We start from the raw sequence: 24,423 nt of genomic DNA, 5'->3' as shown, positions 1-24,423 counted from the left end.
AACTCGTGGACTTTTTCTTTTTCAACCCTCTTTCTTACTACTGAAGACATTTCCTAAAAGATGTATCTCCCAAAGTACGGCGTAGTAGACGGCATGTATTGAAGGCTTACTGTGGGCCAGGCACACACACTATCAAAAGAATTCTACATCCATTATTTCATCTATTCTTCGTGACAGTCCTGTGAGACAAATACTGTTATTACTTTCACTTACAAAATAAAAACATCAAAGCAGAGGAAGTTTAATGATCTTCCTCAAAGTCATACAATTAGCCACAGTTGAGACTGGCCCAGGCACCCTGATTTCAGAGCCTCAGCTCTGACCCCCGCCACCTGCACTGTCTCCGACTAGAGGGGGGCATGATGGAAAGAGTCAGGTTAATGGTGCTTGTAGGGACTGGCCGTTCAGCCTCTAGTTTTGTCAGAAGGGGTAGGAAATGATCCTCTCACTTCAGAGGGATCTCTGCTAGAATCTCAGAATTGGACAGGGAGATTTGCTCCTCATCCCATCCTTCAGTGGCAGATTTGAGTAGGTCTGTGCTTGGAGGCTAAGCAGAGCAAGGACAGAGCCACAGCCTTTCTGTAGCAGTTTTTTTTTTTTTAATTGAGAATGAATAATTTTTTTAAAAGGAAAGAATGGAAACAAAGAAAGGAAAAAGAAAAGAAGGAAAAAGAAATGCAAGAGAAGAGTACAGGGAAAGAAAAACGAAGTGGTGAGAAAAAAAGAGAAGAGTCCAGACTGGAAGAATAACAATAATATGGAGCTGATGGAAAACACAGTGCAGGGAAAAAGAATCAACCAAGTAATAAAGCAAACTGAGTGAGAGAAAGGAAGATTATGAGGAGTATGAAGTGGTATTAGCAAAAGCAAAGGATGCATAGGAAAGAGTAAATTGACATGGATAGGTGGAATTGATATCATGGAAAGCTGAGTTAATGATGTGGAATACAAATCTGAGGACTTCTTGCCTTTTTTTTTTTTGAGATGGAGTCTTGCTCTGCCACCAGGATGGAGTGCAGTGGCACGAATCTCGGCTCACTGCAACCTCCACCTCCCCGGTTCAAGCGATTCCCCTGCCTCAGCCTCCCAAGTAGCTGAGTCTACAGGCCCACGCCACCATGCCCGGCTAATTTTTTGTATTTTAGTAGAGACGGGGTTTCACTATGTTGGCTGGGATGACCACGATCTCCTGACCTCGTGATCCGCCTGCCTCGGTCTTCCAAAGTGCTGGGATTATAGGCATGAGCCACTGCACCCGGCCACTTCTTGCATATTTTTAAGGAAAAAGATGACAAAGAAGGCAAGATGATGGATTTGGAGGACAGGAAACAAATCTGGCTTCAGAATATTAGCTTTACCTTGCTCTCAGGACTAACAATTACTGAGTCTTTCCTATTTGCCAGATGCTCTACTGGGTGCTTTAGGTATATAAGTTCACTTAATGAACACACAACCCCATGAGATAAACAGCATTATTATTCCCCTTTTACAGATAAGGAAACTAAGGCCTAGAAAGGTTAACTTTCTTTCTCAAAGCCATGTAATTAGTAAGAAGCAGAACAGGAATTTGAAGGAAGGTTTCTCATACACTTCAGGACGCAGGCTCTGAAGCTCTGTGGTGATCTTCGCCACTAATCAAAGTCACATTTGATTAAAAATGTTCAAGGTGGGCTAAAAATACTTAATGTTTTCCAAGACATATTAATGAAAAGAGTTGCATCCCCTAGACTAGTCCTAAAATATATACGTTTTCATTACAATACAAATGAAAAAAAAATCCTAAAACTAAGCAAAACAGGACTTCTAGTTTAAGATTTCTCTGCAAAGCTAATTTTAGAAGATAATAATAGAACAGTTAAAATGATTTAAAAGAAATAAACCCAAGAATTTTACACTAGCCTTGTCATCCTTCATGAGTGAATACAGAAGACATATTCGCAGGATTGAGAAAACTAAGTTGCCCGTCGACAAATACAGACACTGAAGATCAAAATAAAATAAGTAAATAATTTAAAGATTTATTTCGATTTATGAATAACTCAAAATTTAAAACTGTAGAATATGTAGTTGTTATTAGAAAAGACCTAATGATGACTCCAAAATAAAATGAACAGAATTGAGACCTAATAATTGTTTTAAAAGAATTCTTCTGGGAATAAAAAATACTAAGAAAAATTAACAAAAATGGTCTGTGGCAGAAATCCAAATTATGGTATTAAAGACAGGGAAATAAGTAGATGAGGGTGGTAAATGTAAGCCATGTTTATATAGCAAGGAGTCAAAGGTGATACCTCTTCTATTACAAAACACATTGTTTTCAAAATACGGCTTTATTTACAACTATGTATAAAATATGAAAACTAAAAATTAAACAATAGACATAGATTTTTTCCCCTGCACAAAACATATACAAAGATTCACGAATGGGAGAATTCATTGCAAACAATATAACATTTTAGATAAAAAACACTTAAAAGGACAAAAAGTTGAATTTACTTGAAAGGTAAAGTAAACTAAAGATGTAACAGCATGATATCTGCACATCAAAATGGATGAATCAAAGACTTTAAGAAAAAAGAAGTAGGCGGGGCGCAGTGGCTCATGCCTGTAATCCCAGCACTTTGAGAGGCCGTTGTAGTGGGTGGGTCACTTGAGGTCAGGAGTTTGAAAACAGCCTGGCCAGCATGATGAAACCCTATCTCTACTACTACTACTACTAATAATAATATAAATAGCCAGGCATAGTGGCGGGCGCCTGTAATCCCAGCGACTCAGGAGGCGATGCAGGAGAAAAGCTTAAACCTGGGAGGTGAAGGTTGGAGGTTGTAGTAAGCCGAGATCGCACCACCACACTCCAGCCTAGGCAACAAGAGTGAAACTTTGTTTCAATAAAAAAAAAAAAAAAAAAAAGAAAAAATAAGTAACTGATGGAAGCACAGTAATGTTCAGATAAATGTAATCCATTTATGTCAGGAGAAAAAACATACAGGATTTGTTTACATTATAGTTAAAATTTAATAATATTGAAATATATGTCCTATAAAGAGTCTTTCTTTTTTCTGAGACGGAGTCTCCCTCTGTCGCCCAGGCTGGAGTGCACTGGCCCAATCTCGGCTCACTGCAAGCTCCGCCTCCTGGGTTCACGCCATTCTCCTGCCTCAACCTCCCGAGGATCTGGGACTACAGGCGCTCGCCACCATGCCCGGCTAGTTGTTTTGTATTTTTAGTAGAGACAGGGTTTCACTGTTAGCCAGGATGGTCTTGATCTCCTGACCCCGTGATCCGCCCGACTCGGCCTCCCAAAGTGCTGGGATTACAGGCGTGAGCCACCACACCCGGCCAAGAGTCATTTTTTTTTTAAGACTTCACAGATCAACTTAAGAGCTTGTAATGAAAAGTTGAAGTTACATTAGGTCAAAAGGAAATTTCACCAATTGCCCTAAGTGAAAACAATACCTCACAAAACACTAGTGTTGTTATCATCTAACCCTATTATCTGACTACAATGTAGTGAAAAAAGGGTCAAATCTCAATAGTGATAAAGTTTGTTTAACACTTAACAGTACTTTACTCAATTGTCATTCTATCAAACAGGAAGTGAAAATATCATTAGAATATGACAGTCTCTCAAAAGTGTGTTCAGAGATAAATTCACTTCTTTAAAAAGTTTTATTAATATAAAAGGAAAAATAAATGAACAATGATTCAGCCAATAAGATTCATAAAAGAATGAAGAGGAAAACAGGAAAGAAAGTGTAAAAAGAAAGAAAGAAAAATGGAAAAAAAATTACTGATAAAGAAATCTCAAAACTGGACCTTTGAAAAACAGTAACAAAAAAACTAATCGAGAAAATTAAGAAGAAAACACTAATAAATTCTAAATATTAAGGCAGTCATAAAAACCAATACAAGAGATGTTTATAGTATTAGAAAATACTGGGGTTACTTCTAAAAATGGCTTTGAGGCCAGATGGTTTCCTTCAAACATGCAAGAACTCTGATCCCAAGGGTCTCTGGAGAGAAAATACAAATTGCAAAATTCCATAATTTATTTTGTGAATTTAACATCATCTGATACCAAAAACTTGCAGAGACAGAGGCCAGTTTCAAGGTCAAACCAACATGGGTTTAAAAAAACGTGAGTTAAAAGCTTGACTCTCCGTTTACTACCCGTGTTACCTTATAGATAAGAATTACATGAAATATACCAAAAATATACTTTAGAAAATGCTATTTATCTGCTGTAGGTACACAACTAATGTTAGCTAGCTGCCGTAATAATAACATAGAACACACATATATACACATACATTATGTAGTAAAAGAAAATCTCAGAAAAATAAACTCAGACATAAAATATGCTAAAATTAAACCAACAGCATATTAAATAACTAAATCTGATTCATAAATATAAGCAGGGAATATTAACAATGTATTATTCTAATAAATCATATCAACAAATCTAGTATGAGAAACTATATATTCATCTCAACAGATACGGAAACACCCAAATCTCATTCCTAATGATAATATAAAACCAAAAATGCTGCATAGGCATTATGAAGAACATCTAAAAGAAACACAAACATTGACAAAAAGTGAAACAGAAGGTGAAAAAAAAAAAAGAAATCAATAGAAAATCAGGATCTAAATGTGAACGCTTACTATCTCATAATATTTACCATTTTTTGAAGGGTTAATGTAATCGAAGTAATATTGTGATGATACCAGCTTCCTCATTTTTAGTACTTTCCATATACCTAAGTTCATTTTTTGCCAGCAACAATCCTGTGATTCTGAGTTATTGACCCAGATTTCAGATGAAAAAACTACAACTAAACAAGGTTAAGAAATACAACTTCCACTTGCTCAAGTCTATCCAGGAAATAATAGTAGAGGCAGGATTGGAACTGAAGTTAGCTTGACTCCAAAATCTCAACTTATAATGACTAATCTGTACCACTATCCAGTAAGAACAAATATGAAAAATTCCTAAAACACAGACAAGTATTACTATCATCAGATGCTATGAATATATTCTGAAAAAAACAAACAAGATATAATGTGACTTATAATATAATGTGAGTTAAAGGACCTAGAGACAAGAAAAACATACAAAAATAATGGCTCTGTTACAGATAAGTAAAAATCAGTTAAAGAAATAATAGCAATAGCAAAACAAACAAATATTTGCTATTCCAAAAAATACATCTGAAAACCTATGAAACTAAGGACAAGTCTGATACATTAATATGCCAATAAAAAGAAGATCTAAACAATGTATAATGATTTTCTTGATTGGGAATACTTGTAAAGAAGCCAAGATTTACACAATTGTTATAAATTGCCACTGGGATTGTTTTTGGAACACAAAAGACTAGTTCTAAATTTTATCTGGGAAAATGAACGAACAAGAATGTTTAAGAAAATGTTTGAGATATGAAGTGATTCTGTAATGTTTAAAGATTTGGTAGAATGATAGAACAGAAAATACTAAAGGAGATCTTCATACATGCAACAACTTAAAAGAATACAAAACAAACTGCTTTTGGAGGAGATAGATTACTTAACAAATGACATTGGGCAAATAGGATCCCTATAAAAACTCAGTTCAGATCCTCATACTGGACAACAAAATAAACTCTAGTTGGTTAAACTTTAATGATACAAATAAAACAAGAAAGCAGCATCACATATCATCACTGATTTGTGGCATCTAAAAATTAAAACCAGTGAACGTATGGATATACAAAGTAGAAGAATGGTTACGGAGGCTGGGAAGGGTGGTGATGGCAAGTGCTGGGGGGAGGTAGGAATGGTTGGGGTGGTCAAAAATAATAGTTAGAAAAAATGAATAAGACCTACTAAATGATGGCACAACAGGGTGGCTATAGTCAATAATAACTTAATTGTACATTTAAACATAACTAAAAGAGTGATTGGATTGTTTGTAACTTAAAGGATAAATGCTTGTGTCACGGATATCCCATTCTCTGTGATGTGATCATTACACATTTCATGCCTGTATCAAAGCACCTCATGTACCCCCTAAATATATACACATACTATGTACTTACAAAAATATTAAAAATTAAAAACTCAAAAATTAAAGAAAACATTACATGAAAATGTCACTCATTAATAAATTTTGAAATAGGAAAGAACTTCCTAGCCTGAGGCTTTTTAACCTGGGGTCCATGAATTCCCCAAAGGTACAGGAAATTCCTTGCCACATGTAAATCTGGACTCATTTAGGGTGAAACATACATAGCTTCATCAGCATATGTAAAATTCTCTAGGAGGTACAAAAAGATCAGGTATGCCTATCTAATTGAAGATTTCATAAAGAACACATGTATTTGACTAAATAATACTTTTAAAATAAATTTAAAAATTCCCTATTTCAAAACAATATAAACAATACCTAAAAGCAAATGAAAAATTAAAAAATTACTTGCTATAACTATGGCCAAAAGGTAATATGTTGGGTATATGCAGGTAAGACAAATATGAACATGAAAGAGTATTAGGCGATTAGTAGAAGATTCAAAGCATTATTATCTTTTTGAGTGACTTTGAAATACACTTTTCAAATTCAATTTGAATACCAGTCCTTACAATTCAAAAATGTCTCAGCATCTAATTTCCAAGAACTGAATGGAGACAGCACCTACAAAAACCTGAAACCTTCTTTAATCTAATCTTGCTTGACTGCAGGTTAGAAGAACATTATTTGGTTAAAAAAAGGTTGGTTTAAAAAAACAAATGGGAGGGGAACAACAAAATGAACAACACAATCTGAAAGGAAGGCAAAATGCAGACTGAAGACAAAGTATGCAGTATTTTTATAGTAAACATGATGCATATATTAAGAATATTTGGAACTAGCATCATAGCATTAGGAGTTACACTAAAAGCTTAAAACATGCTTAAAGTTGGCTGTGTAGGGAGATTTTGATTTGCATTCTACATGATTTATATAGATATTATATAAAATGTATTTTGATAATACTTATATTAATTTGAAGACTATATTATAAATAATACATTATATAAATAAATACCTAAATTTTAAAAATGGTTCTATTGCTAATAATATATTATAATCATCATGGGATTGCTCTTCCTGGAATCTGTCAGTATTAAATAAATATTTGCTTCTAAGGTATTAGTGGCAAATGAAATTAGTAGAATGCTTGCAAGCACCACTTTGATGAAAAAGGCTCTCAATCTTTTGTATTTCAAAGACTGGAACATTGTTTTTCAACTTGGGAATCAACGTGAGATTCATCACTTTCATTGTTAAGTAAGGATAGCATCATTTCCTACAAGTAGGAAAATGTTATGCGAAAACAGTATATATAATCAGAATGAGTCACTTTAAAAATTCCTTTTTTTAAATTAAAAAATATACCTTTGTTTTAAAAATAACCTACATTGCCATTGTTATTCACCTTTGCCTGGTGACCCCTGAACACTCTCACTGAATAGCATCTCTACAGACCAGATGGTTTCTGGGCAATCTTCCAATGTTATGATTCTTCAGACAAACTGACAACAATTGCTTTATATTCCAGGTATGGGATCCCAAATGCTTGAGAGTTTTAGCACACTGAAAATTATAAAATTGAATACATCTGCTATGGAAAATGAGGCTATCAAATGTCAATTCCAATGGCACCTAAATTCAGAGCAATGAACAAAAATTCAGCATGACTAATACGATCACTCCCGTATCACACTCTCTCCAGGAAGCTCGCTACAACATTCTTTCAAGTTGTTTGTAAAGGTTTCCAAAAGCTAAATAACAAGCAGACTCTGCTGAGAGCCCTTGAGAGACCCTCACCTCCCTATTTTAAATCTCACTAGAATTCTCTTCCTTCGCACCAACATTCCCTGGTTGTGTATCAAGATTTTCAAATAAATTCGAGTGCTCACTGAAGACTACATAACTGCATTCTTGCTGACTAGATGAACAATTTTCATCTGTGAAGTCATGCCAGTTTTCAACCTGTTTTCAATCATATACAGGCAGGTTTCTCAATTTGTTATAGGAATATAAAAATTATGGATCATTCAGGTATTCCTCTTTATCATTTGGCCTTCTATTAAGGCTTGGTTGTGACTGCAAGCTCTATTAGATGAAAAAGGTAAGATGTGCTTAACGTTGCCAGAAAGCAATAACTCAGTTAAAAACTCACAAAAACCAACTGTAAGTTGAATCACTTTTATGACTCCAGTTGCAGCAAAAATGCTGTCATCTCCTTGATGACCTTGCCACTTCTTTTCCTTATTTGCTGTTATTCATCCTTTCCTACTCTTCACCCTACCATCAATACTGCTAGCACAATATAATGTTTTGTTCTATTTTTTCCTTCACGCCAGATATAATTATCTTTAATCTCTACCTCCCTAGACTGAAATGTAGGCTCTGTTGAAGCCAAGTTCAAGGCCTCACACACATTTGTGCTCAACTTACTTGACTGTTCCTGGCAGCTCTGGCAAGGACCATGCATGTTTTGTTCATAGATGTATTCTAGTTCTTAGCACAGTGCCAGGCACATACCGAACTAGCTAAACATTGCAACAATGACTTGTAAGATGTATTACAGGTTTAGAAATATGAAGAAAAAGTTTGTTTCAAAATAAAGAAATTATGATAACAAGCATGACTCAATAAATATTTCCTGAATGAATCAATCAAGATTTAGAGTTTAAACAATATCTCACTAACTACAGATACTGGAATAGATACCTATCCCTACTTTTGAATAGCTGTAGGGAAAGTTCCTTCTCTCCATTTACTCATTCATTCACTTTGCAGTTTATAGTGTCCATTTGTAATTAACCGTCCCGTTACAGTACTTAACACAGAAAGGTGATGTGGTAGAATGGTGGGTTCTGGTGTCACATTACCTTGAATCCACCTACCACACCTATCACCTGTGTGAATTCTTACTCCTCATTTTCCACATAGGAAATGTGGTGATAATGCCTACCTTAGAGCACTGCTTTGAGGATAAAATGAGATTACCAGTGTAACACTCAGCTCAGTATTTGGCATAAAGCAAGCATTCAATGAAGGTTGACTGCTGTTTTTTCCACCGTTTTCTCTCTTCATTTTATCTTTTATCTTTTTGCACTATGCAACATCTCCACACTCAAGGGGGGCCAATGGCAAGAAGAATCTTTTGGGTCACAAACAGGATATCACTGTCTGATGTACTATAATCTTTACTGGTAGGGATGATACTACCAGGCGTCACAGACTTACTGCTTTTTCTGTGATATGCAAACAACATAAACTTTTACTTCATCTTACTCACACATGAGGTGGTTACTCAATAAAGTTCAGAATTATGAATAGAGAAATGAAAACTTAATCTAAGATGGTAAGAAATAATGCAATCTTATAAACACACAATGTCTTTCTTTTTGTGTTGCATGTTCTATTGCAGGTATTACAGTTCATTTCACTATGAATGTGTCGGTTGGAGCTTTCAACACATCAGATGCCATAATCAATTTGTTGATGTCAGGATGAATAAAATCTTACATGTTAGTAAACTGACATGCTTTCAATCTGTCCTTTTTATTTTCCTTATTTACTTTTCTCTCCTAGTGATGGCAAAATGCATTATGATTATAAATTTTTAAACAGAGGAAAAAAAAGAATGCTGGAATCAGTTAATACAAAAACTAGATTCCAATGCCACTAGGAACAATTAGGCTCTTCTGAGCAAATGACACCAAACAATTTTAACTTTTATATGACAAAACTGTCCTGGAAGTAAAAAATTACAGGCCAAGACAATGTAGCCATAGGCTAGATCAATTCAAAACTCAATCGAAGAAAACTTAGCATATAAACAGATTAAGTTTGAATTGTGTTTCAATATAGAGTAGAGGAATATAATCTGAGAATTTTTAAATACAAAAACAGCAATATTTGATGAAGCCATCCAATGAGTTATTATGCAATGAATCTTTTAATATGCTTTGACTAAAGTGATAAGTAGCAGGCTATGATGTGAAACTAATGGACCCTAAAAAAAAAGTCATCTTCTCTTTTTCTTAGCAAGAAAAATTATATTTGATGGTATTTGGGGTGTTACCATAGGCACTATCAAGAACAAAAATGTCCTGGCAATGAGTAAAATCCACAAACCCTCAAGAGACTACATTTAATACTAAATTTCACATATTTCTTGTAAACTCACTAATACATCAGTGGAGTTTCTAAGCAATCTTATCGGGTAACTGCGTAAAGGTTAATTTGCTAACACTCTGTTTAAATTAAAAGACACAGAAGCAGATGAGCAATTCATAATGTAAATAATATTCTCTGTTTTCTTTTACTTTTTAAAAATGGGAACCGTCTCAGTCATTGACAGCAATCATGATCTCTGGGTAGGCACCTTTCGCGGATTAATTAACTGATGGGGAGGCTGGTGTACCAGAGCACAGTCAATAATTGCCAGAGAAATTTGCTACGGGTCTTGTTGCAAAATTTGTAGGCCCAGAGACTTTCTTGTACTACTGGATTTTTATGCAGCTTCTGATCCCCAGAATCCCATGGGAAGAATAAAGGATATCTATTTCCATAGATGATACCACAATTTACCTGAGTTTAGCAAAGAAACTAGATCTTGATTTTTTTTTTTTTCCTTTTCCCAAAGGCACATATGTAATTCATTACCTGTTGGTTATACCTACAAAATATACATCAAATCTACCCACTTCTCTCTGTCCCCATTCCCATCACCTTGACCAGATTAGCCTAATCTCTCCTGCACTACTACACTGGTTTCCCAAATGGTTTACTTGCCTTGCTCCAGCACAAACTGGATATTTATAACATGAGACACTTCCAACATTTGACACTTGAAAATGATACTTCATCAGCTATACAAGGAAAAGGTCTGGCAATTGCAACAGGACTGACAACTATTCTTTGGGAAAAGCAATCTTTATTATTACAGTAATAAGAATAAAATGTTTTTAGTAACTAATACATTTTTCAAAATATAGCTAAGGAAAAAGAGGCAGGTAACAGTCTCCTAAGAACTTTTCTGTCTTCAGTTCAGTCTCTGAGAAATTCAACTATCCAACATGTTTCTTAGTTTTCTCATCTAGGGAAGGAGTTGGAACACACTGGCTACATTTCAAGATAATCCAAGGTGAATGAGCCGTTGACCAGGGCTTTTCCAGTCATAATAGACACCTCTGGAAGCTGTAGTTTTTGAAACCATTAGTTAAGGTACAAAGTTGAGTCCAGGAAAAATTGGCTTCTACATAATTTGAACTTGGGAAGGACTAGAGGACAGAGTGTATTGTCTGTGTGTATGTAGACATAACAAAGCTATTTTCATGCACAGTCCTGGCAGAAGGCCCGTGGTAACTGCTCTGTGGGTCTGGTTACAATTATTTCACTATAGGGAAGAGTTCAGGACAGTACATCCCTTCTCTGTCCGCTAGGCCTCAAGTCGAAATGTGCACTGTTTTTACCTTATAAACCTTTTTCAGCCCTCCTCCCTGGTTTTCTAGTTCTCTTCACCCCTTCACACTGTATACCCCAAGCATTCATACCAGAAATCTCAGCAAAATTTTAAGCCCAACATCCAACGCTCCAATACACAAAAACTCCTAAGAGTGTGTGAAAGGAAGGGCGTGTGGAATACCTGCTTCTTTACCCTTGTATTTGTGTGGAATCAGGGCACATATGCTTGTAGTTCTCTCTGTGCAAGCACTTCCTAAGTTCTAATTAAAATAAATAAAACTGTCGTAAAAGGAAAAGCTTGGTATGCCCTCTGCAATTTTACCTCAATAAGCAAATACACTTGTGCTCCCCGCCCACTGCAGCATCTCACAGAGCTGCATGTGGCCCTCGGGAAAATTTTTAATGAGACATTTTATACTAAAATGTGTTTTTAATTTAAAAAATACAAAGATGATAAGACTAGTTTACAGGATATCAGTCCTAAGATGCTAACCTCAATATTAAGAAATGTTTATGTCTATCCTTCTTCTGTAGCCTCTGTTAACAGTGCTCAGTTCTAGAAATCTGACGCACCCCTCACCCCAGTGAGCACTTTAACTCAGAGCTGGCTGGTTCAAAACTCCAGAACCCCTTCTCGACTGTCCCACATATTAACTTCTCACAATCACTGTATCCCAAATATTCTGGTCATTTTCCAACAATTTTCCAACACTGGAAACACATAAGTAAGACAGATTATGATGAAAGGTGAAACAGAAACAGAGTGGTTGATTCATCTGAATTACGTAAGATTTATATAGACGGACTTTTTAGGTTTACAAGAAATGCAGATGGTCAGTTTAATTTCCTGAGAAAATTTTCAGGATGGATTTGTGAAATCAACAGCATATGGTGTGAATCATCCTTTGGCTCAACACTTCTTTAACTTTTCACACTTTGACCTTTCCATGTCTCGAATGATCCCTTCCTCCAAAGATAAAAGGTAGAGGGGCTTCTCTTGGAAGGTGAGAGGGGGAATAGCATCATGTCTTTATTTTAGCCAGGTGAAGTCCACTTCTAATGAATGATAAATCAACAGGATGAGAGACGAGTTGAAGCAGTATGGGAGAAAGAAGTCACTAATGAATATCAGCTAAAGTATTTGGAAGGTAAAAGTAATTAATGAGCAATTCTTTAACTTCTCTAGGAGTCAGTTCCATTGTACAAAAAATAACGCTGGACTAGATGAATTAATTTAATATTTGTTGAGAATGGACCTTGTTCAAAACACTATACTTAGGTGTCATGGAGGATACAAATTTCTATGGAACCAATGTTCCAATTTGAATCATCAAAGCTGGGCATCTCTATTTTCATTAAAGTCTTGCACCCTCTACAAGCTTTCCCCCAGAATGATTTCATTGACTTCCTTAAATAATTTGCATATATCTGTTAGTGTACATTTGCTTCCCTAATGAGAATATATAATCCCCTGAAAGCAAGTGATATATAATGTTTTATACATATTTGAATTATGCCCTAACTTAGTGCCTAGTATGATGCTTTTTTTGCAGCGTTCAATATATTTGTTATATACACATAAATAAAGATAAGATATAATCCTTATTCTCAAGGAATTTAAATTTAATTTTCAATAGGAGGGAAAAGATAAGTAATAAGGAGAAAGTAGATGAGCCTACTTAGAAACATGTGAATGTGTATATGTATGTGCATATATAAGATACCAGAGGGAGCTAATGTTCAATATGCATCAGGTATATTTCTACTGTATAAGAGCAGCTGTTATTTTAATTTATTTTCTAAATTTAGATCTAGATATATTGGGTTTTCGCACAGTAAGGTATTCTTGTGGCCTCTGAGATATGAAATGTAAGAAAAAGGCTTTGGGGTCACTTACAGCAAGAATTCGTAGGAGATTCTTTATACCAATACCCTTTTAGGAAGTTTTAGATAATTTCAGACGTTTCAACCTGACTCAGTCCCTTTTATTTACCATTCACAGTATAGTGTAACGTTTCTTGATCACTGAACATATATTCTTCCATTTTCCAATGAAAGACCCTTTGCAATTAGAAGAAGAAAGGTTCCTTTGACGAACTTAATTTTTGTATTTCCTGAGTTGATGCTGATATTTTTACATATGAAATATTCCACTAAAATAAGCTTTTCTTTGCTAATAATTGCAGATGGGTGAGGAAAACTTTCAGTACAACTTATTATTCTGAGCACTCTGTACTTTCATGAATGTTAGACTTTATTTTATAAACCATTTAATACAAACCATCATTTAACAGCAAGCTCTTTTATTTTTTTTCCCCATAGGTCCATAGCACTAGGAGCATATACTAGGATCTAGATGCAAAACACTTACAGACAGAAGGTGTCCCGGCCAGGTTGCTAAGCTAAAATTAGTACAGCCATCTTTCATTTTGGTTTTTCATTTAACAAACCTGTTTCCTTGCATACTCGTTTTATTTGAACTTTTTGAGTTAGGTTACGTAAAAAGACACCATTTAAGCAGCAATAGCCCAAATGATATCCTATAATCACTGATTACATGTTCCCTATTCACTTAGCTGAAACACCAGAAAGTTACCAAAAAAAAAATCCACACACACACAAAAAATTCGTACTGTTAAACCCTCTGAACCAATAAAAATGTTCTGAGGGTACCACAACACAAAAAGTTTTTTCTCCCCTCTCTTTTAAGATTAAAGTATTTTCTCTTATTCTGAAATTGTCCATAATTTTTGGAAGCATCTTTGAGAGCAAGGAGGAAATCTCCCATTTTAGCAGAAAAGCAAGACTCATGATGAGATTGTCAAAGGTGGCTGATCTGCCCGCCTCAGTCTCCCAAAGTGCTGGGATTATAGGCATGAGCCACCGCGCCCAGCCTTAGCAAAGTTATTTCATGATCAAACTTGTTATGTTTGAATAAGAGATCTGGATACTTTATCTGTTTCTATGTTTTGTATTTCATTCCACTTCTTTTTCTTTCTCCCCCACGACATTTTTTTTGAGATAAGGTCTCATTCTATTGCCCAGGCTGGAGTGCAATAGAATCTGGTGTGATCATAGCTCACTGCAGCCTTGAACTCCTGGGCTCAAGGGATCCTCCTGCCTCAGCCTCCTGAGTAGCTAGGACTACAGGATGGATGTATTTATTTTCTTTTCCCTTAAGTTTCCTGGGAAGGCTTTCGAATGGCAGAGAGGCCAATGGTAGAAGCAGCATCACAGAAGGCACCACAGTCCTACCCATGCAGGCAGACATCTGGAATGTAAGGAAAGGAGGCTGGGGAAAAGCTCAGGATCTAGTTTTCTCTAATGTTCCTAGGACTGAGTAAATACAGTAATCTAGTGATGTTCAGAGAAACAATACATTTCTCCTGATAGTACGGAGATAGCTAGGACATGCAGTTAAATAGGGACTGGCAGACACCCGCAGCTTTTCATTCAAAGGCTCAGCATATCCAGTTACTAAATGAACCCTGACAGGCCATGCATTCCCAGCGAGTAGGGCAGTATCCTGAGTCATAACTCTGCCTAGCACTGTGGCTTTCTCTCCTCTCTTCTTAAAAGAGAGTATCTTGTAGATCTTGCTCCTCAACTTGTGATAGTAAAGGCTGAATCTCAAAATACCAAAGTTCAAGTGCTGTTGAGAAGTAATAGTGTAAGAGGAGATTGCAAGGGGTGGGGCTGGGTAAATGAGTGAGGCACATATACAAGGAATAGGTTTAGATTTAGAGCAACTGCAGCCTTAATGCAGTTGGAGCTCCTCTCTTTAATTTCTTAGTTTTAGGTATGTTTCACATTAAGCTGGAGGCCCAGTGCTTATTGATGCTAATTTAACATCAGTATCTGACCCACCCTTTTAGTAACTCAGACCTCTTTCCCGTAATTTTGAGCTTCATTTTACAGGCAAAGATTGGTCTGTACAACAAACCAATGGAGTCACAAAAAAAGGTTTGTTCTTTCTCAGTTTATCAGATAGTTTACCATCCATTTTGGCCCCACAATTGGAGTGGACTGTTCACATCTTAAAACACAGTGGATTTTCCAGGTAGCCTGTATCTTAGGAACTTCCTTCTACTCACCACAGTTTTGTCAAAAATAGATCTTTATAAATGCTCAAAATGCAAAAGAGAGAGAGAGAAAAAAAAACAGCTGTAGCCTTTCAATGTGTTACGCAGTCCGAAGTGACCTTATCTCAGGCTATTTGAGGCACAAAGCAAGATTTTTACATTTCAGCTTAAATCATGATTAAAACAACTGTTTTTTTTTTTTTTTAAATAATAGTGTTATAGTAATATCTCAAAGAACTGAGTATCACCTAATTCTATGTAGCAATAGTTACAGTATCAGGCTGCCAAGTTTTACTCTGAGATAGCCTTTGAGGGAGAGCAGGACAGAGGAATTCCTAATGTTTTTTCTTTTAATATTTTGTGGAAACATATTCCAGAGAAACAATCTAGAATTTCAGAATAAAAACTATGTATTTTTCAAAACTCCTGGGTAGAGTTCACCAAATTAAAAACACAGACACTTAATTGAGACTTCTGCTGCCAGAACACGTTAGTGAAAAGTTGTAAAGTGAGAATTTAATAGGATAAGTGCCAGTTCCTTGCTAAACCCAAACTTTTAACACCTTAAAAGATGTAATATGTTGAAAATGACTTCATATTTAACCTCGTCAAAAAGAAAGAAATCCAAATGTTCATGTGGGCTTGGATATCTCTCAATGTCAAGGCTTGGGCAAGAGGCCACCCAGAGACAGGGCACCATATCCACAGCCCATGTTCTTCCCCCAGTTTCAGTCCAACACATGACTTAGCAATTTACTGTATCCACGTTATATTCAGGTCCAGCTGCCTTAACATAGGCTCTCCGTCTTACAGAGGGGCAGCTGCGAATGCTGGGAAATTACCCGTGTCCTGAGAATGAACTAGCATGATTCTTTTTTTCTTTTTCTTTTTTGAGATGGAGTCTCGCTTTGTCACCAGGCTGGAGTGCCGTGGCACGATCTCGGCTCACTGCAAGCTCCGCCTCCCGGGTTCAAGCGATTCCCCTGCCTCAGCTTCCCCAGTAGCTGGGACTACAGGTGCCCGCCATCACACCCAGCTAATTTTTGTATTTTTAGTAAAGATGGGGTTTCACCACGTTGCCCAGGATAGTCTCGATCTCTTGACCTTGTGATCCACCTGCCTCGGCCTCCCAAAGTGCTGGGATTACAGGCATGAGCCACTGCGCCCAGCCACACAGTTCTTATTGTAATCGCTAAGCCTCTTCATTATCTTCATATTCCTTCCCTGTCACTGGCTATTGCGCTACTTCAGGGTACAACTAGATGAATGGGCCTTTCCCTTCCTCCCTAGGGCAGTGATGCAAGGCTATTTTTAGAATACCGCTTATATCATTAGTTCAGTTCCTTTCTCTTATGATCTTCCGACAGGGAGAGCCTCAGAGAACAGGCCTTCCATCCCTATTCTAAAATTGGCCAAGACGGGTTTGGAATTCAGATTCTTTTCAGAGATGGTGCCTGTAACATACATGACACAAAACCTCCAGCGGGGGGCTGAGCCAGCACCTCACAATCAAATACATGAATATTTCACAATAAATGTTATAAATAATACTGTAAATAGCCTCAAATAAGTATATGGCAAACTTTGCCAAAAAATGAACTCTAGTGTTAAATTTGCAAAAGAACGTTCAGTTTTCCTGGCATTTAGGATTTTAAAATTGAGGACAAGAGATTTTAGATCTGTATTATTAGGTTTTCAAAAAGTTAAGACAAATTAACCTATTTGTTCTTAGATAAAAAAGAGATGGGGACCTATTTACAAATAGCCTAAAGGGGTCTTTCACAGTAATCTTTTTGACATAGAATTTGACTATATTGAACAGGATTTGATATAAGTGGGTTGTCCTAATCCCTGGCATATTCTATTCTGCAGAGCCAGTCTGTGACTGTGCTATTGTCGTGGAATCTGAGCTGCCTAGTCATGCTTCAGAGCAAGGGACCAGAAATGGGCAGCCCTAACCTCTCTGGGACGCTCAGGAACATTCCCAGACTAGAATAAAAACCTCAACAAGGCAAGAGAGGGAGCCAACTGGCATGCATGTGCTATGACTCCATAATAAAGTAATTACACAGTTTGATTTTTTAAGCATGTAAAACCAAAAACCTTATCTTCTTAATATAGGGGAATCTTTTTTTAAAAAGCCCAAACCTTTGAAGTTTTAAAGGTGGGATTGGGAAGATTATATTCTAGGTTGTCATGCTAGGGGCCATATACAAGGGAAGGGGTACGTTTTCCCTGAGATCAGGGGTTGTCACCATTGAAGACATATAGAGATCAAGGCTTACTTGGCTTCCAGGGCCAGTGCAATGATGCCTGCAGCCATGGGGGCTGAGGCCGACGTCCCAGTGTGGTTGTCCGTGCAACGCTGCCTCAGATCTGTAGTGATCTGGAAAACAAAGTGAAAAGTTTAGATCTCTGAGGCCAATGTGAGTTATCTGCAAGTAGAAAGAAATATACTCACAAAAATAGAATGCGGGTATATGTTAAATACTTGTTTTAAATTCCTTGTTTCTACATGCCTGTAAATCATATCACTTCCAGAGAATTGCCTGCGTAGATCAACTCTGAAAAGGGAAGGGTTTGGAAACTGAACTCCATTTCTGTTAAAACCAGGGTGAAAACCAGGATGAGCCTATGGATGAAAACACAAAGACTGTGCAAATACCTCTTTAAATTCTGCTCTGTAAGCATCTTGCTTGCTTCTCCCTAGTGCCAGTTCTGGTTAAAACTGAAGTTCTTTCCTTGCCCCAACATTTTAAAATAATCAAACACATTGTATCAAATCCAGACACTGAGCAGGCATTGGCAACATACAGAATAAAAGTACACAGTCCCTGCAGCCCAGAACTGTTACCTTGGGGGTTCAAGCCAAAAGTATGCTCTGCCATAGAAAGAACCTTTGGTTGTGGACCTGTTTCTAGAATCAATAGAAATGTTGCATGGATGAACCAAGAGTTCCTCAAAGACATAACATGGATACTAAAAATAAGGCTGAAGCCAGTGTACTTGATATGCAATTACAGCACTAAGTGTAAGCTTGTATATTAGAGAAAATTAGTTATTTCTCCATTTTATTTTTTAATCAAAATGTGAGAACTAAGTCATTTTTATCCTCTTGGCTTAAATCCAGTTCACTTCAGCTGTGACGGAATAATATTATCATCCAGCAAAGGCAATGTTTCTCAACCTTTGTTTCATTATTTTCTCACTATGGAAAAAAATACATTAAATTTAAATTCTACTTAAATACTATGGAATAAGATTCTAGAAACCACTGTAATAGCTCTAAGATTTTTAAAATCCTCTCTCTTGGACAAGAATCCATTTTTTGACCTCTTGGGGACATTATCACCTCTGGGGGAGTATAGAGGGCTGTGAGAGGAGTTAGTGGTCTCATTGAAGTTACTGGAAGACTATTAGTATCTGTCTTTGGCATCAAGGCAAGTATATTACCATATATTACAGATAAAGGTCAGCAGAAAGGTGAAGGGGGATCCAGGCAGCTGAAAACAAAGCCCTCTCCTTCAAAGTGCTTCTTTCCAGAGGAGTGTGAAAATCAGTTAAATTTGGTTTGGAAAGAAATTTGATCTTCACAAGAACAAAGTGCTTTATAGCTCCTTAGAGACAGAGTCTCACTTAGAAGTTTATTCTAGGTCACACGAAGATGTCTGAGTAGACTCTTTTATGACCTCTCATGGATCTAGATAGGCATTCTGGCTGATTTAGTTTCACATGAGACCGTACGTTCTTACTATCCTTTCTTCGTTCCTTTTGACAATGCTAATGTTATCAGATTACCTGTACTAGATGGATGTGGGTACTGATATAAAAGGAGAGAAAGAATGAACAAAGATCTATAGAACTCCATAGATATGGTGGTGGGGAAGGAGTCAAACCTTTCACTGTGCGTTCCTGAATGAATGAATGGTGTGCAAAACCCTGAAGCCATCTACTGAACCTCGACATCTGATGCTTGCAGGATGTTTGGGTAAACAGGGCCCTACCCACTTCTATGTTAAGAAATCGGGTTTTTCATTGTTGACTTTAAAAGGTATTCTTTTACTGTGTTAAAAAGCATATAACATAAATCTACCCTCTGAACAATTTTTATGTGTACAGTACAATGTTGTTAACCATATGTACAAGCTTGTACAATATCACTAGGTTTTTTCATCTTGCAGAAGTCAAACTCTGTACCCATTGAACAATTCCCTATGCTCCCTCCCCTTACCTCCTGGCAACCACCATTCTTGTTTCTACTGCTATGTGTTTGATTCCTCTGCATACCTCATGTAAGTGGAATCATCCAGCATTTGTCTTTTCATAATAGGATTATCTCATGTAGCATAATGTCCTGAAGGTTTATCAATATTGTACCATACGACAGGATTTCCTTACTTTATAAGGCTGAATATATTCCATGATGCCACGTTTTCTTTATCCATTCATCTGTTGATGGACACATGGGTGGCGTCTACCTCTCAGCTACTGTGAAGAAGGCTGAAAACGCACATGGGGGAGCAGAAATCTCTCTGAGACCCTGTTTTCAGTTCCTTCAAATCGTTAATTCCAGAAGAGGAATTGCTGGATTGTGAAAAGGAATTGCTGCCTCATTTGAAATTATGGGTGAATGTGCAGCCTGATTTTCCAAAGCCCTGGTCCGTAAGTCAATGCATGAACACCCCAGAAGTAGCTTGTTTCCAGGTGTCCAGATCTGCTGTTGTTGAGACGGCCTTGCCTGCATTCTTCCTATTTTACCTCACCCCATGGTCACATTCCTTTGTTCAAGTTTTATTTTTTTTTTTCAATGATTTGTGCCTGGATTCAAGACTTTTCATGATATTTCCCCGCTTGGCTCTCCTTGCTTATTCTTCAGCTGCACCAGACACTTTCAGTGCACAGAAACAAATCCAGAATAAACACTCCAAGTGTGTGCAGCATTTGAATCTAATAAATAACCACCTTCAGCCAACCTCAAATGTGAACAATCAAAATTTTATGATCTTGCATTTGCAATAGGAATATGCTTCGTCTGTACAGTGACCAGGTATCTATGCATACAACATATACTTTAATATAAAGTCACTTAGTACATTTATATATAAACACAAATGAAGTGTTAAATGCTATTAATGCAGGCAAGTCTGTGTAATTCCAAATCCTCATTGTGTTATAATTTTTTTCAACCACTTGAAATGAAACTTGAGACTGGTGGCTAGGGCTGGATGGGGTGGAGGAGAAAGGTGATGGAAAGGAGTAGTTAAAAGGAATGGGGAGAAAAGAAACAAAAACATCCCCCGCTCCCTTCTCATCCTGCTTGAAATGGAAGTTCCAGCTGGGTCATTTCATGAGGACGTTACTATCAGAGGGAGCAATATTTAGGTGTAAATTGCTGGAAAGATCTAAGGCAGGGTTTTCGTCATTAAGAGAAGCCGCAGTATTGGAGTTTTTGTGTCTATCTTCAGAAATAAAAGGCAAAGACCACCAAAGAGCAGGCAATCTTGAAGAAAAATGACATTATGAAAACTGGAACCACATGGAATATCCCCATTAATCACAACACATGTATATAGGATCTGACAGTGTAATTTAAAGGCAAGTTGCATTCAACAGTTGGCCCACGACATGGGGCAGGGAGCGCAAAGATTCTACATGCAAGCCCTTTCACTTTAGATTCCATTTTAAAGAATGTCTCAGAATTTGGTCTCAATCCTGATGGCACATCTTGCATGCTCCAGATTCCCCCAAATTCACTACACAAATCAGAAACAGAATTTTTTCTCCAAAGAACTTCTCAGATTGCTCGAGAAAATATCATTTGTGCCCATCAGAGTGATGGAAACTGGAAAGGACACCAGGCCCTGAGCCAGATCAAAGCTGTCCTGATCAGCAAATTAGATTTTCAGTATCTCTCAGGATCAGTAGCAGATGGTTTTTTGGACTCCACTATGTTAGGGATGTCATCTTCCTTTGGTGAGAAGCGGTGGATATTGTTCAGGTTTAGACAGCCTCCACTAAGATGACCCATCACTTTTTCTCACCTTAAGCAATTATTTCCTAATATTTCACATTTCATTACTTGTTCTGATTGGACATTTGGTTTTAGCCTATTGATGTAATTCTCCAGGGAATCTCAGTTCAGACTGACTTTGGCCATAAGTGACAAGCTTTTACAGCAACCCCACAGTCAAGCGTTTCTCTCTCCTTGATATCTAGTGATCTATTTTACTTTGAAGGTGCCATATTGTCTCATATCTGTTAAAAGAGCAACTGAACAGATATTTTTGAAACATGAAATGATTTTACTGTCTGTTAGGTTGAATTTGTTTCTGGTGTTGATTTTGATTTGAACTAGAATTGTGTCAAGAAAGCTGTTTCAGACACAGCTATGGGGGAGAAGGGCAGAAATTAAATCTTAAATGTGTCAATGAGTAAAATAGAAGAAGCTGATTTATTAAGCACAGTAAAATAAAAAGGAACTGAAGACTAAAGAAAGCTTTTTGTGTCCACAGAAGTCGCAAAGACTGGTGAAAAATTCAATCATGACTGACAAGTCCATACAAAATCCCACTCTCATGTTGCTAAAAGAATCTGTAAATGTGAAGTACAAATAGATTTTGCTCACAAATGGAGGGTTGCTATCACTAAAGAAGAAGCCCATGTTATATCGCTTTTGTACCTCTGTAATGTTCAGCTCAGTTCCATGTACCAAGAGGCACAATATTTATTTGCTAAGTTGAATCCCTAAAATCAAGCCCCTTTATATTCATTTCATTCTATACTTCAACTCTTCCGTTCATTAGAAAACAGTCAAAGTCATTCTTTTTCCACCATCCAAACAAAACTCACAGAAGTTTGTAGTCAACCTACAAAAATTATGTGTGCATATATGTATATACAATCCAGGGTTTGAAGTACAGCTAATACTCTCAGAAGCACTACAGGTTGTGTATCCCTTACCCAAAATACTTGGGACCAGAGGTGTTTTCAATTTCACATTTTTGCAGATTATGGAATATCTGCATTATACCAGTTCAACATCTCTAATCTGAAAACTTGAAATGCTCCAAAATCTCAAACTTTTGGGATGTCAAAATGATACTCAAAGGAAATGCTCATGGGAATACTACAGATTTTGAAATTTTGTATTAGGGATGCTTTATCTACCACCAGCTACCTCTAAAACTACCTCTAAAACTCCACTGCTTCCTCTAAAACTACCACAATGAGCAGCCTGCAATGAGTGAGACAGTGTGCAAGAGGTCCTTAAGTGTGTCTGTATAAAAGATATATAAACCCACAGAAACACTGCAAGGAAGATATTTTATTACCAAAGGAAACAGAAGCTCAGAGGGGTTAAGTAACTTGCCCAAGGGCAAACAGCTACAAAAGGACTCGTAAGTGGTAAAGATATCAAATTCTTAAATAGTAGCAAAAGAAAAACAAGCTGAGTTACAAAGTGTCGTCATTCATGAGAGCAAAGGCAACAACAATGGCAGAACTGGCCTTGTAGCCCAGCCCAAGTCAGCAAGTCCGTAAGGAGGTTCCTTTGGGCCATTAAAATGAGACCTTTTCAGAAGCAACGTTTCCTTTTCGCTTTTTAACTTTCTCAAGAGAATATGTATCAAACTTCCAAATAAACTAAACACATCTGGATTCGCTAGACTTTTACTCATGAAAAATAATGGCATTTTTTAAGTCAAAAGAAGAAATGGAGAGATGACAGAGAACAACCCAGTGCAAAGGGTGAATGTATTTGAAAAATGAATTGGGTGGTAGAAGAGGAAGGAGAGGAGACAGCAGAATATTTCTGCAAAAGAAAATGGAGAGTTGCTTAGAAGCATTAAAAGCAATAAGATAATTCCTCCACATGGAATTTGGTTTTCAGGCCAACTCTGAGATACCCCAGGCAGCAACTTTGTTTTGAACACAAATAAATAAAATGACATCAGGAGAGGGCTAAGCAGAACATATATTCTCCCAACTCTGGCTCAGAGAACCCCTCCCAGGAGGAATCTGAGAGACCCTATGTCCCAATCACTAAGATAAATTACTAGGGGGGAAAAAAGTCAAAGTCTGAACAAGTCCAAAAAGAAAGAGATAATTTAACGATGGGAGGGACTGGAGAGAAGGGGGAGCCTTATTCATAAAACAGAACTTGACAAAAACGTCAGGAGGAGGTGAGGGGTTATAGATGGGATCTTTTAGGCTTTTTGACACTAAAAACAGGTTACATGAACAGCTTTATCATGTAGCAGGGTTCCTGCTGGCAATTTTCTATGCTAAATATCCTGTCAAATAACGTTTAACTTTCACCAACCTACCAATAGAAGAAGTTTCTCTGAAAGAAACAGAGCAGCTCCCTGTCTTCTTGCAGCTATATAAACAACTTGTGAAGCCTCCATCCTTCCAAATGTTTGCTAGTCATTTATGCACGAATATTTATTGAGCTCAGACTCTGGAAAGGAACAAAACACGGTCTTCATCCTCAAGTAGTTTCCATTGTAGCATGAAAAACAGACAGTAAGTAAGAAAATATGTACCACCATGTGAAGTACCTATAAGTGCACTAGAAAAAAAAAAAAAAATTGAACCGGGTAGAGTAGAGAGTGGTGGAGGGGTGTGCCCCTATTTTAGAAAAGGCGATGAAGAAAATCCTCTTTGAGGTGAAATTTGAGAGGAGACAAAAATGAAGTGATATTTGGTAGAGGAGTGTTCTAACAGAGGGCACTTTGCACATCAGAGAGCCCTGGTTTGAACATCATACAAAAGCCATAACCTTGGGAGCTCAGTGCTAACTCTGCTGCCATAGGAACTAGCAACTCAGCTTGAGTTTTTTGC

The 24,423-nt window shown here is 37.0% G+C and overlaps 1 protein-coding gene across 2 annotated transcripts in view; it reads right to left on the bottom strand.

The window, feature by feature from the left end:
- The window catches only part of PCSK5 (proprotein convertase subtilisin/kexin type 5), a 466,873-nt gene that overhangs the window by 233,730 nt on the left and 208,720 nt on the right, over positions 1-24,423 (bottom strand). For both annotated transcript variants that reach the window (XM_025360325.1, XM_025360326.1), the window contains exon 9: positions 17,868-17,968. In XM_025360325.1, the coding sequence (XP_025216110.1) occupies positions 17,868-17,968 (101 nt within the window). The remainder of the gene's footprint in view (positions 1-17,867; positions 17,969-24,423) is intronic.

Source organism: Theropithecus gelada, chromosome 15 (assembly GCF_003255815.1).
Source record: "Theropithecus gelada isolate Dixy chromosome 15, Tgel_1.0, whole genome shotgun sequence".
NCBI lineage: Eukaryota > Metazoa > Chordata > Mammalia > Primates > Cercopithecidae > Theropithecus > Theropithecus gelada.
Note: the sequence above shows the minus strand (reverse complement) of the source record. Positions and strands in the feature narration are given on the sequence as shown.